The 14,428-nt window shown below is 43.7% G+C and overlaps 1 protein-coding gene across 1 annotated transcript; it reads left to right on the top strand.

The window, feature by feature from the left end:
- Positions 1-2,307: 2,307 nt before the first annotated feature.
- Positions 2,308-7,995, top strand: CLEC3A (C-type lectin domain family 3 member A). The gene is made up of 3 exons (XM_069026936.1): positions 2,308-2,422; positions 4,817-4,897; positions 7,604-7,995. The coding sequence occupies exons 1-3, from the start codon at positions 2,308-2,310 to the stop codon at positions 7,993-7,995; spliced, it is 588 nt and encodes a 195-aa protein (XP_068883037.1).
- The last annotated feature ends 6,433 nt before the right edge of the window (positions 7,996-14,428 follow it).

Here is a 14,428-nt window from a genome sequence, read left to right as displayed (position 1 = left end):
AGACTACTGAATGAGGGGGATTAAGCTTTTAAAACAGAATTTCAACTCTGTTCTTGAAAGGACATTACATGGCACACTCCAAAAAAGCAGGTTTTTCACTCACACTCTTGGCCAAGAACTGCCAGAATACCAAATCCGTGTTTTCTTTATCCCTCCATTTCTAGTGACTTGTGTGCTGCCTCAGTAGAGTACAAATCTTTCTCTGTCAGACTCATTTCACAGGAAGAAAAGAAGCCTGTGTTAGCAAGCTCAAGCTCCTTGGGGCAGGAACAAATCCATTCTGGTACTGGGACATTGAACACACACTAAAAGGCTTGTTGACCCAGCTACTGGCCCAGCCTCTCCCAAAGCCTGTGGGACAGTTAAGCTCCACATGAAACAGCTCCAGGGGTTTGCAGCTGCCTTATCAAGGCAACCTGAAATTAGCACAGTTTAATTTGTCGGGTTGAAAGCTGCAGCGGTTTAGGATCAGCTTCATGTGCAAATCCACAAGATCTGAGAAGGCACCAACTGAAAAACTAAGTGGAGGCAGTTATTGATTCAGCCATCTGCCCCTAATTAACTTATAATGATGCCCCAATACCACTGGAATAAAATATGGATCAAGAGTGAGCTTAGGGCTTGTTCTAAAGGACAGATTAAATCCTGAACTAGACCCTTGCAAAGCTCCTTGCCTTCCTCTCTGCCAGCTCAGATTTCAGTTCCTGGTGTGTTAGTTGGAATGTCAGCCCTTTCCACATTTACCATGGACTGAAATTTGCAGCTGTGTGAGAGATTTTTCGGGCAGTTCTGGATGGGTGAGACCCACAACAGCCATGTCTGGTGTGCTGTGCTCCAAAATAGCTCTGAGGACTGAACAATGTTGATCCAGAGGTTTCCAGACGCAATGGATGTTAATACTTCAATATTTTGGAGCAGGACCACTGGAAGTAAGTTTTATCCTATCAGGATGTATTTATGGAAAGTTTCTTAGCTAATGATTAAGAGATAGTTGCTAGTTACAGACTATGAGAATACAGGGAGCTGTTTAAAGGTGTCCAGGACAGACAGGGCAGGTGTGGTTTGTGCTGTAAGTACTGAAGTGTCTTAGTGGGGGTTGGAAAAAGCCAGTAAGTATTCATGCAGTACACCAGCCTGTTCCTAAATCCCAGCTTTCTTTTAATAAAGTAGTAAGTCTCCTGATCTTAAAGTCCTGATAAAAAAAAGTGTCAGCAATGTGAGCAGAATGTAATCAAGGCAGAGACGGCAAAGGGATGTCAGGAGGAACAGCTCTGAAGGGCATGAACTGCCCCAGCCAGCACCCAGAAATGGCTTTGGTGACAATATTTTAAACAAACCCTCTCTTAAAGGGGGAAAAAGAAAAGGAAAAAAGAAAAAGTGTGACATATGGGAACCTTTTTGTGACAATTTCATTTGTTCACCAGAATCAGGGAGAGGTTCTATTTCATACAGCAATCCCAGTTAATGGCAGCCCCACAGAAATCCACAGAGCCCAAGGGCAAATGAAAGAGATTCAAACTCAGAGAGTTCTCCAGAGTCCAGGGAGACACTGTCCTGCTTCAAGCACCTTGTGTTTTACTCTTCCACTGACCCTACAGTCAGGACTTGGGAACCTTTGGGAGAGCATAGCTACCTTTTGTTCCCCTGACCAGACCCTGCTGATGCTGTTCTCAACCAGAAATGCAGTCATATCTATCAGGCATTTATTGACTCTTCATAAAACAATAAATGCACTTCTCACATAGTGTGATTTTAATGTAAATACATAGATAAATAAAACACAGATAAATATCTGTGTGGGTCTGTAGTTGCAGTGTTTGCATTTACTGAGGGAGTGGCATCCTGGTTTTGCTTCAGTGGAAGGTGATGGCCACTGTCATGACTTAACCAGCTTGGGGCATAGCCATGTTGGGTGAGCCTCTGACACTTGTGGAAATCTTCTGGCTACCTCTCCTCAAACTGGCAGTGCACAAGCATCTGGCTTTCCATCCATTTTGGCGTCAGTGTTAAAACAGGAGATGTGGCACTTACAGGTGAGGCAATCAGTGCAGTGCTCAGGACTGGTACAGCTGAACTCAGAATGGAAACAGGAGTTTCAGATGGGATGTGAGAACAAGGGAGTGTCTTATGCTACAGCCAGCTAAAGTATTAAGCACATTTCGTAAGCAAGGAGTCCAGCCAAGCCTGTCACCACACTTTATAAACCTGACCTCAGGCAGTCCCCGCTGAGATGGGTCTGTGGGACCTGCTCTCAGAGCTGCTGAAGGGAATCTCTTCAAGATCCTTCTTAGGGTCCTTCAAAGAGACATGGCACAAACTGGACTTACGATTTTTCTACTCATCAGCTTACTACTGCTGGATCAGACCATCAGCCAGGCTTCCAAACTCAAAGCCAGGAAGCACAGCAAACGTAGAGTGAAAGGTACTGGGTCTGAACTGGGAGGAGGGATAGAAACGTACAAACTATGCAAATTTACTGTGTATTTTAAATAGCATTGCATGAACCAGAAACCAACACTACACAAATGCTTATTTATAAAGCACACTTGAGTCTATATTATCTGTGTCTTTAAAATATTTTTATGTGAGTTAGCAAAGCCACAAATAAGGTGCCAGAATGAGTTATGGAAATAGAGCTGTACAACAGCAGCAAATGCATTGCTCTGTTACAGCTGTTCACCTCCATCACCATTATTTAGAACTCACACGTTACAGCTGAGAGAGGACTCTGGCTGATCATTCTTAGTTATGTAGCTATATTGACTAAGATCAGAAAAGTGGAAATTAATATATAAGGGGGAAACAAGCAGAAGTATTCAGTCTCCAAGAGTTATTGTTCAGATTTTTGTACCATTTCCTAATTTTAACACAATGTATGTCTACTATTTGTGGAATATTATGCCACTTGTGTGAAAAGTACTGTGAAATAGCAAGTCAAACCAACTAGCAGGTCAACATCAAAGAATTAGCAGAAAAAGATAAAAGCATCAGTTCCCACAGCAAAGCTTGCAGAATAAATACAAAACCACAGAATATTGTTTAGAAATGTCTCTGTATTGAATTTAAAGACTTATTTCTAATAAAAGTGGGTATGATGGAGGCTACACTAATGGCAAATATTTGAACTCCTAGTCAGTTAAAAAACTGTGGCTTTGATAAAGCCATTGTGCAAGAAGATTTTGCTGCTCTGGAGCTGTTGAGCTTTTGATGGGGTACCCTTCCTTCTCAGAGCAGGGTAAGAGAGCAGAGGAGGCTGCTGTTCTGCTGAGTTCTTTATTTCATAGTCTCACAGCTTTCTTGAAGGCAGAGTTCAAGGGGGTTACATGATAAAGCCAAGCAGCAGCAGCAACAGCAGGCAAACCCAGCTTCTTCTATATGTTCTATATACTCCATATACTCTATATGCTCTATACACTATACACTATATATTTTTTCTTACAGAAGTGTGGATTATATTTATTAATTGACCAATAAGATTAACACACGATTCCAGTTTTCTTTACCTTATCCTGGTCTAATTCTAACAGTCCTTACACAAGTGTTACACAGGTATTACACAGATTTGTGTATACAGTTTCTATCAGCTCTTATTGTTTATGTGAGCACTCGATCTAAAAAATGGGAACAGAGTAATTCTATCTATATTTTATCTAAAGTAAAAAATTCAGTAAAAAGGTAACACTGCTGCAGCAAGAACTGTGTTTAAGGTCTCTGCTACAGCTTTTTAATGTTTAAGGCACTTAGCATATATTTCTAGTGAAGTTAAAAATCTGTATTTCTATTTCATTTTGGTGTAGCTTCATGTATCTCAGCTTGTCCAAAGGTTTTAATTCAATGCCTGTGCTTTGGCTTCCCTCTGGGCTGAGTCCAGAGAAGCTTTCACTCCAACATGGACCACTTCCTTCTCCCCTGGAATCTCTAGGGTTTCAAGCTTGGGGTCCTAAGGACAGGCTGCTATACATCTTTTGTGCCAGCACAGAGAAGAACAGATTGGACAACTGGGAATTCTGCCTTGGGGAAGCAGGAAACCCTGAAAGACATTACATTGATTTTTAAAAAAAACAAAAAAAAAAAAAAAAAAAAAAAAAAAAAAACAAAAAAAAAAAAAAAAAAAACAAAACAAAGAAACAAAAAAAGAGGACACAAAAATGGAGTTATGTACAAATTAGCTTCTTTTCTTGTCCCACCATGTTCTTGGTGCTTTTGTAAATGCTACAAAATGCTGATTCAGAGTGAATTTGCATGACTCAAGTCCCCAGGCCCTCTCTACACTGAGGCAGAGAGGAAGGCTAATCCTGGGAAGTGGAGACTGCAGCTCAAAAAGCACATCTGCAACATTCAGACTGTCAAGTTGTGTTTTATTTGTTGTTCCTCCCTGTGCTAAAACAAGAGTTGTGTGAAACTTTCATGCTCACAGAAATAACATTTCTTTGAAGAACACAACTTATGTCCTGTTGTTTTTTGTATGTCACATCCATACACCAGAGTGTACAGGTTCAAAAGAAAAAGGGACATTTTCTGTAAATTAGATACCAGCTCACTAAACAATGATTAGCTGCAACAATCCATGATTTTCAAACAGTTTTTAGGGCAAAATCCATGATAAAATCTGAGAATGAAAGGTAAAGGTGGGTTCTTCCTGCTTTTTTATAGGAATCCTAGAGGCATGTTTTCATTAAGGGCAAATATTTAAAAAGAATCAAAATGCATCTCAGCAATGCAGCAACCCATGATATTTTGAAACAGCTTTTAACATGTAATTTTAATTTTGTGTGTTTGCATATCTGTTAATTTCTGTATATTCTTTTTGTGTAAGAAAAAGATGACCTGAAGACCCAGATTGACAAACTGTGGCGAGAAGTAAATGCTCTGAAGGAAATACAAGCACTCCAGACAGGTAAAGCAGTTTATACTGGTCAGTGGCTTCCAAAAGTTCCCACTGCCTCTCTTCTTCACTCCCATCCCTCTCTTTAATGGGATTTTATGACTGAGAAGTACAGCTCCATAAAACCATGGTGTGCCAGAGCTGTACCAGACAGACAAGTGTTGAAGGAAGCATTCAAGTAAAATCAGGTCTCAGCTAATGGGGAATGAGTAGCGATTCTTCACTGAGAGCAAGAGCTAACCTGGTGCAAGAACTACTTTTGCCTTTGCTATGCACAGCTTCAAGCTCTGAGTTTTGTATCATCCAAGGCAGCACACTGAGGGTTCCTGGGTCTAAGAGTTTATGTGGTCAGTGAGTTAAGTGCCCAGCTTTGATAGGAGCACATATTCAAATGCGAATGTTGCCATAAAACTTCAAAGTTATATCCACTGTGAGTTCAGAAATATCCTGGACCAATGTGCAGAGTTCTTTAAGTATTTAAATAACCAGATGGAAATTTCCTAACAAAATAAGAAGGGTAAATACACATGCACCTACTAGACAGTTGTGCTTTTTCACAGCTGTTGACACAAAATCTGGCATTTAAACATGTACAAGAGGACATTACAGAGGAAATTACATCATTCTCATGAAACAGAACATATTTTCCTTAGGGATGGAAATATCTGGGTTGTCCAGTTTTATGTCTTGGGTTACATTTAGCTTTTGGGGCTTTACAAAATATTTTTATTTCAAATGTCGTATAAGAAGGCTTTAGAAGTTTCTTAAAAGAGGGAGCCTGTGCTAGACAAGTAATAAGAGCTAGACAAGCTCTTATTTAAAAGTAATTTTTGTGTTGCTTCCAGAAGGAGCTTGAGAGGAAGCATGCAGTGGCTTAGAAATGAAACCAGAACTGGGAGACTTTCTCTCCTCAAAATTTATTTTGAGCTTTATTCTAAATTTATAACCCACACCGTTCAACTGGAATCCAAATCTGGCAAAAAGACACCTATCACCCCTTAGCTCTGACTGTCTTTGTTAATGTGATAATTGAAAAAAGGAGCTCCATTTTCAGCTTATGGACATTTCCAGGACACACCTTAAAAATCTGATTTCTTCTTTTGCTTGAACTTTCTGGGTCTCCTTTCTACATACAGTGAAATGTGAAATGCTGCCACACCATTTTGCAGCACATACTTTCTCCCTAAAGACATCCAGACCTTATCATTGCTGAAGTAAAGTCTCTCTGATCTTTCTCATAAATATAAATTTGTTAAAGCCTTCCACATTTAATAAATATGTTCATTACTTCTCTTTGGCCTTTGGAAGGGTTAAAGTTTGAAGGTTAAACCTTAATAGAAAATTATGACTCTGAAAATGCAGCTAAGGAATGCAGTGAATACTACAACTGGAAATACTAAAAACTTGAGACATAGGATGTGGTCCAAAGTGACTTCCATATCCTGTTGATCAGAGACATAATCCTTTTTTTACAAGAACAGATGACAGGAATTAGATTATAGAAAACATCAGGACAGAAGATGTACATAAGTACATAAGATGAGCTTAAGCAATAAATGAAATAATCTGCAATTAATAACATGCAGGATTCTAAAAATAATTATCACAGGAGTCTATTCAAGGCCTTTGATACCTTCCTCAGCTCACAAGGAACATTCCACCAAGGAGGGTTCTCTTGTTATCACTATTTTTCTTGGGAGAATCAGTTTTTCACAAATCTGCATTAGGAGATCTGGAAGGCAAAGTTTAAGGATTCCTTCTGGTGCTCCTGCCCCCACAGACCTCAGGCTGGAACAACCCCAGCAGCAGCTCTGCAAGGCAATTCCAGTGACAGAGCAGCTGCCAAATTAACCCTCTGGTCTATTTGGACTTTACATCAAGACTTCCCCGGAACTAAAAGGAAACAGATTTATAAATTCAAATGTTTAGAAGATTGGGTCCAGATTGTCCTGTAAGGCCAGTAATAAGTGTGCACTTTTTAAAAGCACTTATAGATTTAAGTTGCTTTACCTCATTTGAATTTAGAGTTTGAAGGAAGAGACTTTGCTGGAAAATAAATTAATGCCTATGGATGTGAATAAGCAATCTTCTGCAGGTAGAATTACACTTTTATTAATCACTCAGAGATTTGTATTATGAATTTCAAATCAATATTTTCCTGGTCAGCAAGACACATTTAATACAACACTTTTCTGTCCTGCCTTTGCTTGCTGGAAACTGAGCTTAGATAAGGTGTAAAAATTTGCTTTACTTAAATATCACAAATATTAAAAGACATTTACATCTGTCTCGACTATAAAGCCAAATACAGATTTCCTGATGACCAACTTCTATCTGGCAACAATACAAATATCCATACCTCATCCATTCCATCAGTTTCGAGACTGGTGAAATAAGGTAGAACATGCTTGAAAGCAGGACTATTTGGTAAAAGGGGCACTGACAACAGGCGTGGGTTATATTTTAGCAGTCCCTTCCCAAAGGCACGCTGACGTGCTGGCTGCACACAGGCTCCTACACGAACTGGAGCATCAGCAGGTAAGTCTGCTCTTACTCCTACTTTCAGACCCACTCTGTGGAGTCAAGAGCCTTTTGCTTGCTGAGGGACTTGTTTGCTCAAGTTTCAACACGCTTTTGGAAAATTATCATTTGAGGAACCATTACTGAAAGCTCCACCCCACACTTGTACTGAACGTGCAAAATTGTATCTGTTCACAGTGTGTCTTCGTGGGACCAAGGCCCATAAGAAGTGCTACCTCATGTCAGAAGGCACCAAACATTTCCATGAAGCCAATGAAGACTGCATAGCCAAGGGTGGGACACTGGCTATCCCGAGGAATAACGACGAAACAAACATTCTCCGAGATTACGGCAAGAAAAGCGCGCCCCGAGTGTCCGAGTTCTGGCTGGGTGTCACTGACATGGTCAGTGAAGGGAGGTTTGTTGATGTCAGTGGCATGGCTCTGCAGTACTTCAACTGGGACCGTGCCCAGCCCAACGGGGGCAAGCGTGAAAACTGTGTCTTTTTGTCTCAGTCATCCCAAGGCAAGTGGGTGGATGAAGTTTGCCGCACTGCCAAGAGATACATTTGTGAATTCCTGATCCCATAATTACATACACAAAAGACCACGGCCACGTTTTGGGTTATCAACACAGAGTTTTGCTTAGTAACCCCTCCCACACAGAGTGGCGAGTTAACAGTATCCCTCTCCTGCATTGAACTCACTCTTTACTAAAACACAAGATTTCTCTGTTAATTTATTTTCTATTCAGATGCTAAAAATGTTTAGTGAGTACTCTCATCATGTACAGGGATATATATTATGTTTTGGCCTACATTATATCATATTTTGGCATATTATTTCAGCCTGATGTCTGGGTGGCTGGATTTCACCTTTTATTTCTGTACTTTAATTACAAAATACTGCTGCATGGTAACCCTTTCCAATATGAGGTGTAGGGATCCTCTCAGTTCTAAAGTTTAAGAAGGACTTTGGGACTATGTGAGCTCCTGTGAAAACAGCAATCATCCTTTATAGAGTTTAATTGGATGGATCTGTGCCAATTTTACCTATGGGTTAAGAGTGCTGAATGAAACAAAAATCTGATGTTAATTATTTAAATACATGCAGTCCACAGTGATACACTGCTAGAAAAAAGGGGGGTAGCTGTTTTAAAACATCAGTTAGTCTAGACATGTTTGCCCCTAAATGTCTCAATTATGATTAAATATTAGATGTCATTTGGAACATTCCCATAGAATAAAGCAACCTGGGACTAGATCACACTTTGCTGTGTGAAGCCTTGCTAAGCCTTGTCTCCTGCAGGCTCAGACACACTCTGCCATTTACAGCCACTGCCTGAAAGCCCTGGGAGGGAGACAGGAGCCCCTTTCTGGCACAGCATTCCCACTCACTCACCTCTCCCATGGGAAGGGCAGCACACCCCAGTGGAACAGAAAAGTGGGGCCAGACCACCATGTGCAAATGTTCCCAATTTAACACCTGACATTTGAAAATGAAGTAAAACACACTGGCTGCTTTTGGCTGTTCTGAATCTCCCAACAGAGATTTCCCTTCACATCATAAATACCTGTTTCTCTCATTTCATTTAAATATTTAAATATATTGCTGCTTGGAGGATAATTCCTATTCCTTATCTATTAAATGTGCAAGATTTTCTTAAATTATGCAATAAATTCGCAATTACCGGTATTTAATTGTTGTAGTATTTTTGCCAGCTTATGCATCCCTGTGAAGGCCATTTTTTCCTAGGACTTTCCTTGAGGATTCAAAAAGGGTACCTTTTTTCTACTACTGTACTTACAGGCCACAGGATAAAATTTGGATCTCTGCTGTATAATACAGCCCAAAAGCTGCATAACATCTAACCACTCAAGGCATCTGTAATGTGTTGTATTTAAATTCATTTTCCAACACTTAATGTACTTGTAAAATTCTGAATTCTCTCATTTACTCCTGAGTTGAAATGGAGCAGCAAAAAGGCCCCAAATATATCCAACTTTCTTTCAAAATCTACCAGCATTTGCTAAGGTTGGGGTAAAAATTTTTGTTACTATATTTGTACATGATTAAAAGTCTGTATGGCTTCTTAGCCTTTGACTTGTCTGAAATAAGTCAGTATCTCAGCATATCCCTACAGCTACAGTCAAACTGAAAATCCACCACAAATTCCAGAACTTGTTTAACTGGCACAGGACTATGTTTTCATAGGCTGTTTTGCTGGGGTACCTATTATAAAGAATGTGAGCCACTTCATGCAGTTTCCCCACCAGGTGTAAACTTACCACATAAAATCTTGTTTTTTAAAAAACACTTTCTGGGTGATCCTGTAAGAAAGCATTTATCATCTTGAGAGTGGCAATAAAAACAACCTTGTGATAGTGGATGGTTCTTGTGGAGAATCCAGCTGAGTTCTCGGGATCAGCCCAGATTACACTGCGGAATCCTGGAATGCACATGGAACTCCTGAGATCAGAGACTGTTAAATAACAAAGAAAAAATCTTCAGCTTTCTTTTTCGTGGAATAGGGATTCCAGCATCAAAATGTTTGTGCCAAGAAAAGCAATTTAAAAGTGAGTAATGAGGGCACATTGTTAACCATTACTCTTAAAAGCTCTATTTTTCATTTTTAAAGGCTGCACAAGTACAGACTATTTTTGGAAGTAACTCTCCCTTTGGTCCCTCTTCAAACCCACAGAATATATATATTCTCATTCAGTAAGGAAAGGTCAACACCTTAAATCAAACATCTTGTGCAGTCAAAGCAAGACTTTCAAGGGAACTCATGACCAGGTTTTAAGGAGTACATTCAGACCCAAGACCCAAGATCCAACAGCGTTCAACACTCAATAACTGAGCCCTTTTCAAAATCCAGCTATTTGGTGCCAACATGATATTCTAGCCATTGGAAATCTTTTTCTCTGTGTTTTCCAGGTTGTTATGTACCAACTGAAATGAAATCCAATGTAGCCATTAATTTGCACTTCCATAAATGCTTTTTTTTCCTTATTAGATCATCTTAAAATTAAGTTAGTAGGCAATTAAGTTAAGGCAACTGTGACTGCTTTTTTTGCTGCTGAATTACAGGATCAGTAGGTATCAGGAATGTAAATGAATGCAATGGTAGCCTCTTACTGAATTCAAACTGATTTTCAGGCAGAACAAGAAGTAGCTGGAGGTCCGTGAAATATTGATTTGTCTGTAATATGCATGGGGGAAGAATTCCCCCAGTCTTACCAAGGAAATAAAGTTATGACTGCAAACCAGATGTGATGTGATGTGCTTCACTGCCATGACAGAGATTCAACGAGGGATGGAAGGGAAAGCAAGATCAACAGATAAACAGTGTACAGTGAGCCAAAGGGAAATGAGAGGGGTCGTAGAATGACTTATGATACTTCTTTATGCAAATGCATTAGTTAAGCTATTTGAAAATACAAGGTGGATTCAAATCCCTCACAGGTGAAATGTCACCATGTCAACTGTTGATAGCTTAAGCAAAATCAGAATCAGGTCAAGATTTATTCAGAGTATTTAAAAAATAAGTTTACTGCAGTCCCTACTGCACTAACTTCTCTGACTTTAACGAGTCTTGTTTTCCTTGACATAATTTAGCAGCCAACCTGTGGAAAAATAAAAACTCCACTCAAGTATTGTTGTAGAATTTAACAGAAATATTGCTTTTCTTTGTAGCAGTAAAGAAAATTCACAAGGATGCCACCAATGCACCGGGATACGGAGCTGACAAGCACATCCCATGCTGCGTTACCTGATTCTGTCTCAAGACTGCTCCAGCCTGAGATTTGAGAGGTTTTGGAGTTGTCAGTGGGTAGTAAAGCCAAACTCTGAACACACAGCTGAGGTTGTTGTGACACTACTGCCCACCTGCAAGCTGCAGTCTTGAAAGCAGATGGCAAGCAGAAAATGGTCTCAGATAAACCCTGACAACTTCTCTAAATGGTTACATAAAACTCGTAGTAGTCTTAAGTCTGGTTGTGTTAACTGGTAACCCTAAGTGCATTAGGGGTTTTGAGATGAGAGAAAAAATTCTGATAATATGAAACAAATTTGATGACATTTCTCTATTGTAGTTTCTTTAGAGCTTGGTGGTTTTGTAAATGAAGTTGTATGCTCTTTTTCCAGAGTATTTTCATATGCACTGTAAACTACTATCTTCAAAGAGAAATATGCCATAAAGCAAAGCATTCTGCACTGTAGGCTGGGCAGCTGATGAAGGGGTTTTGAAAATCAAAATGGATGAAAATGGTTTGTTAAAGAATTGAAATACAAAATGCAAAGACAGAGAGCTGTCAGACTGCTTCTCGTCCTCAGGATCCACATTTTCAAGTCAATTTTGCCACATATGAGACACTTCTTCCGGGAAGGTTTCCAAAGTGTCTCAAGTGTTAAAGAAAAAAATTACAAACAAGCAACAAGAGGATCCTAGAGCCCAGGCTGTGCCAATGCAGAGCTTGCTGACAGTGAAAGGTGAACTAAGGTGAACCAGGAAACGTCTTGAGACCTTGCCTGGTGCTGCAGGAACTCCACTGCAGAAAACCTCTTGAGCTTCAGCTGCACTTGGAAAGGATTTGCTAAAGGCTCTTCCCTCCCTGGCAGTGCTGCCAAGCAAACCAGCAGCAGGATGGAAAGTCAGGGCAGTGGCCCTGAGAGATTATCAACAGAGACTCCAAAGAGGGTCTAAGGGCATTTAACTCTGGACAGAAACACCCCATTATCTGCCGAGGCAGAGCAGGCAGTGAGGTGGGCACTACCCCGAGGTACTCCAGGAGTGAAAGACACGATTTCACCTCAGAGGAGGCAAGTTCAGAACCCCCAGGGGCAGCAGCCCAGCTCTCCTCAGAGGTGGCTGGGGAGCTGAGCTGCTGGAACAACCATCCAGAGGGCATAGCATGCCCAGCATCTGATGGGATGCACCAGCTGGTGCTCCTGCAGGGACAGGGTTTGCTTCCATTGGGGCAGATCCTGCTTTTAACAGCTTCCAACCCAGCAGCACCCCTAAACCAGAAATAACCCTTAGACCTTGTCTAAATCGCCCAAATCCAAGAACAAACCCCAAATGAAGATGCAGTTCACACCTGGCAGCACCACACATCTGGCACACATAGAAACACCCCCAAAAGTTAGGGAGTTTCCCCCCTAACTGGCAGCGACCACCACATCCAGCCACATCCCCAAAAACTGTTGGCAAGCTCCAAACACATAAACACCCCCAAGCCCAGAGACATTTCTTAAACCTGCCAACAGTCCTGCAAGTCCAGAAAGAACTACCAGAGACACCACTGAACAAGGCACCTTCCCGCAGGCCAGGAAGCACCCCAAAGTTGGCAGCACTGTCCAACAGGCTGAGGCTGTGCCATGTCCTCCACCCAGGCTCCCCCATCCAGCCAGGACAGGGAAGGCACTGTCAGCCCTGGGGAAGAAGGGAATCCACCAGTCCCATGCCCTAACACTGCCCTCGATAAAGGCAGAGGATGACTGACAAATGAGTGTGGGATCACCCAGTACAGATAAGAAGACTTTACTGTGCTGGGTGAGACGGCCCAGCACTTGGAGCTGGCAGATAGCTGGTGCTAGGGTGGCTTTCTGGACGGCTGTAGGGCTTTTTCTCCCGCCGTTGCTGCCGCAGGAGGTGCCGGGTCCGTATGGGGCCAAACTGGGAGCAGCTCTCCCTCTTCATGGCCGTGGTGCAATGGGACTCCACCCTGGCAGGGTCCTGCTTTGCCATTGCCAAATAGGACAGGCTGGTGGCGAGCAGTTGAAGAGCCTCTACCAACAGAGAGGGAACAGCGGGACACGTGCGAGGCCTCGGAGTCTCTGCAATGCCCTCCTTCCTCAGCAGCCCTGGGCAAGCTCCTTCCTCAGCAGCCCTCTCGTCGCCTTTGCAGGTCACACTGACACCCAGCATCTTTTAAAGCTTTAATACTGGCTTTAGTAATGATGTCACAGTAGCTGGTGTGACATCACCACTGCCCATCCGTGTGCACCGCATGGCCCCAGTTTGGGACAGGAGGCCTTGTGTGTGCTGACAGGGACCTTGGCGATACCTGGCATGGCTTAGTGGGGAGCACAGCGACAGGACCAGCTGCGGGGGATGGGCAGAGCAGTGAGAATGGAGACCAGGATGTACCGAGCAAAGAACTGGGGACTCTGAAAAGTTTGGGGCTTGGCAACATGCAAGTGTGGCATGGGACCATGCAGCAAGCAAGGGCCCACGATGGCAAATACTGCCTGTGCTTGATAAGCTTAGGGGTCAGCAACTCGCTGCGTGTGGCGTGCTGGTGGCTGCTCTCTGTACCAGATGTGTCAGGCAATAGAACCCGTCCTGGAGGATGCAGACTCAAACCTGGAGGGACAGGGGGAGGCACTTCGCAGCGTGTGCCAGGCAGAGATGCCCCACGCAAGCGTGATGCGGGCAATCACGCATCATTACCGTCTGGGCAACCCCGGGGGGAAGGGACACCCGTGCCCTCCTGCCGTGGGCTGTTGGACGCGCTGTACCGGGCAACGCGAGCGGCGACACGCCGCTGTGACGACAGGGCTGCGGCAGCCAGGGACCCGGGGCTCGAGCAGGGGAGGCTCCAGGAGCTCCGGCGAGATGCGGACGCGGCCGCCGCCAGCCCCGGCGGGTGACTGAGGTTCCCGCCCCGCCCGCGGCCTGCGCGGTGCCCGGAACCGGGCAAGGGCGGCAGCGCCGAACGGGGCCGCGCCGGGCTCCGGGAGCGGCAGCGCCGAACGGGAGCGGCAGCGCCGAACGGGGCCGCGCCGGGCTCCGGGAGCGGCATCGCCGAACGGGGCCGCGCCGGGCCCCCGGGAGCGGCAGCGCCGGGCCCCCGGGAGCGGCAGCGCCGGGCCCCCGGGAGCGGCAGCGCCGAACGGGGCCGCGCCGGGCTCCGGGAGCGGCAGCGCCGAACGGGGCCGCGCCGGGCTCCGGGAGCGGCAGCGCCCGACGGGGCCGCGCCGGGCTCCGGGAGCGGCATCGCCGAACGGGGCCGCGCCGGGC

This window comes from Aphelocoma coerulescens, chromosome 11 (assembly GCF_041296385.1).
Source record: "Aphelocoma coerulescens isolate FSJ_1873_10779 chromosome 11, UR_Acoe_1.0, whole genome shotgun sequence".
Taxonomy (NCBI): Eukaryota; Metazoa; Chordata; class Aves; order Passeriformes; family Corvidae; genus Aphelocoma; species Aphelocoma coerulescens.
This window is presented reverse-complemented; position numbering and strand designations above follow the sequence as displayed.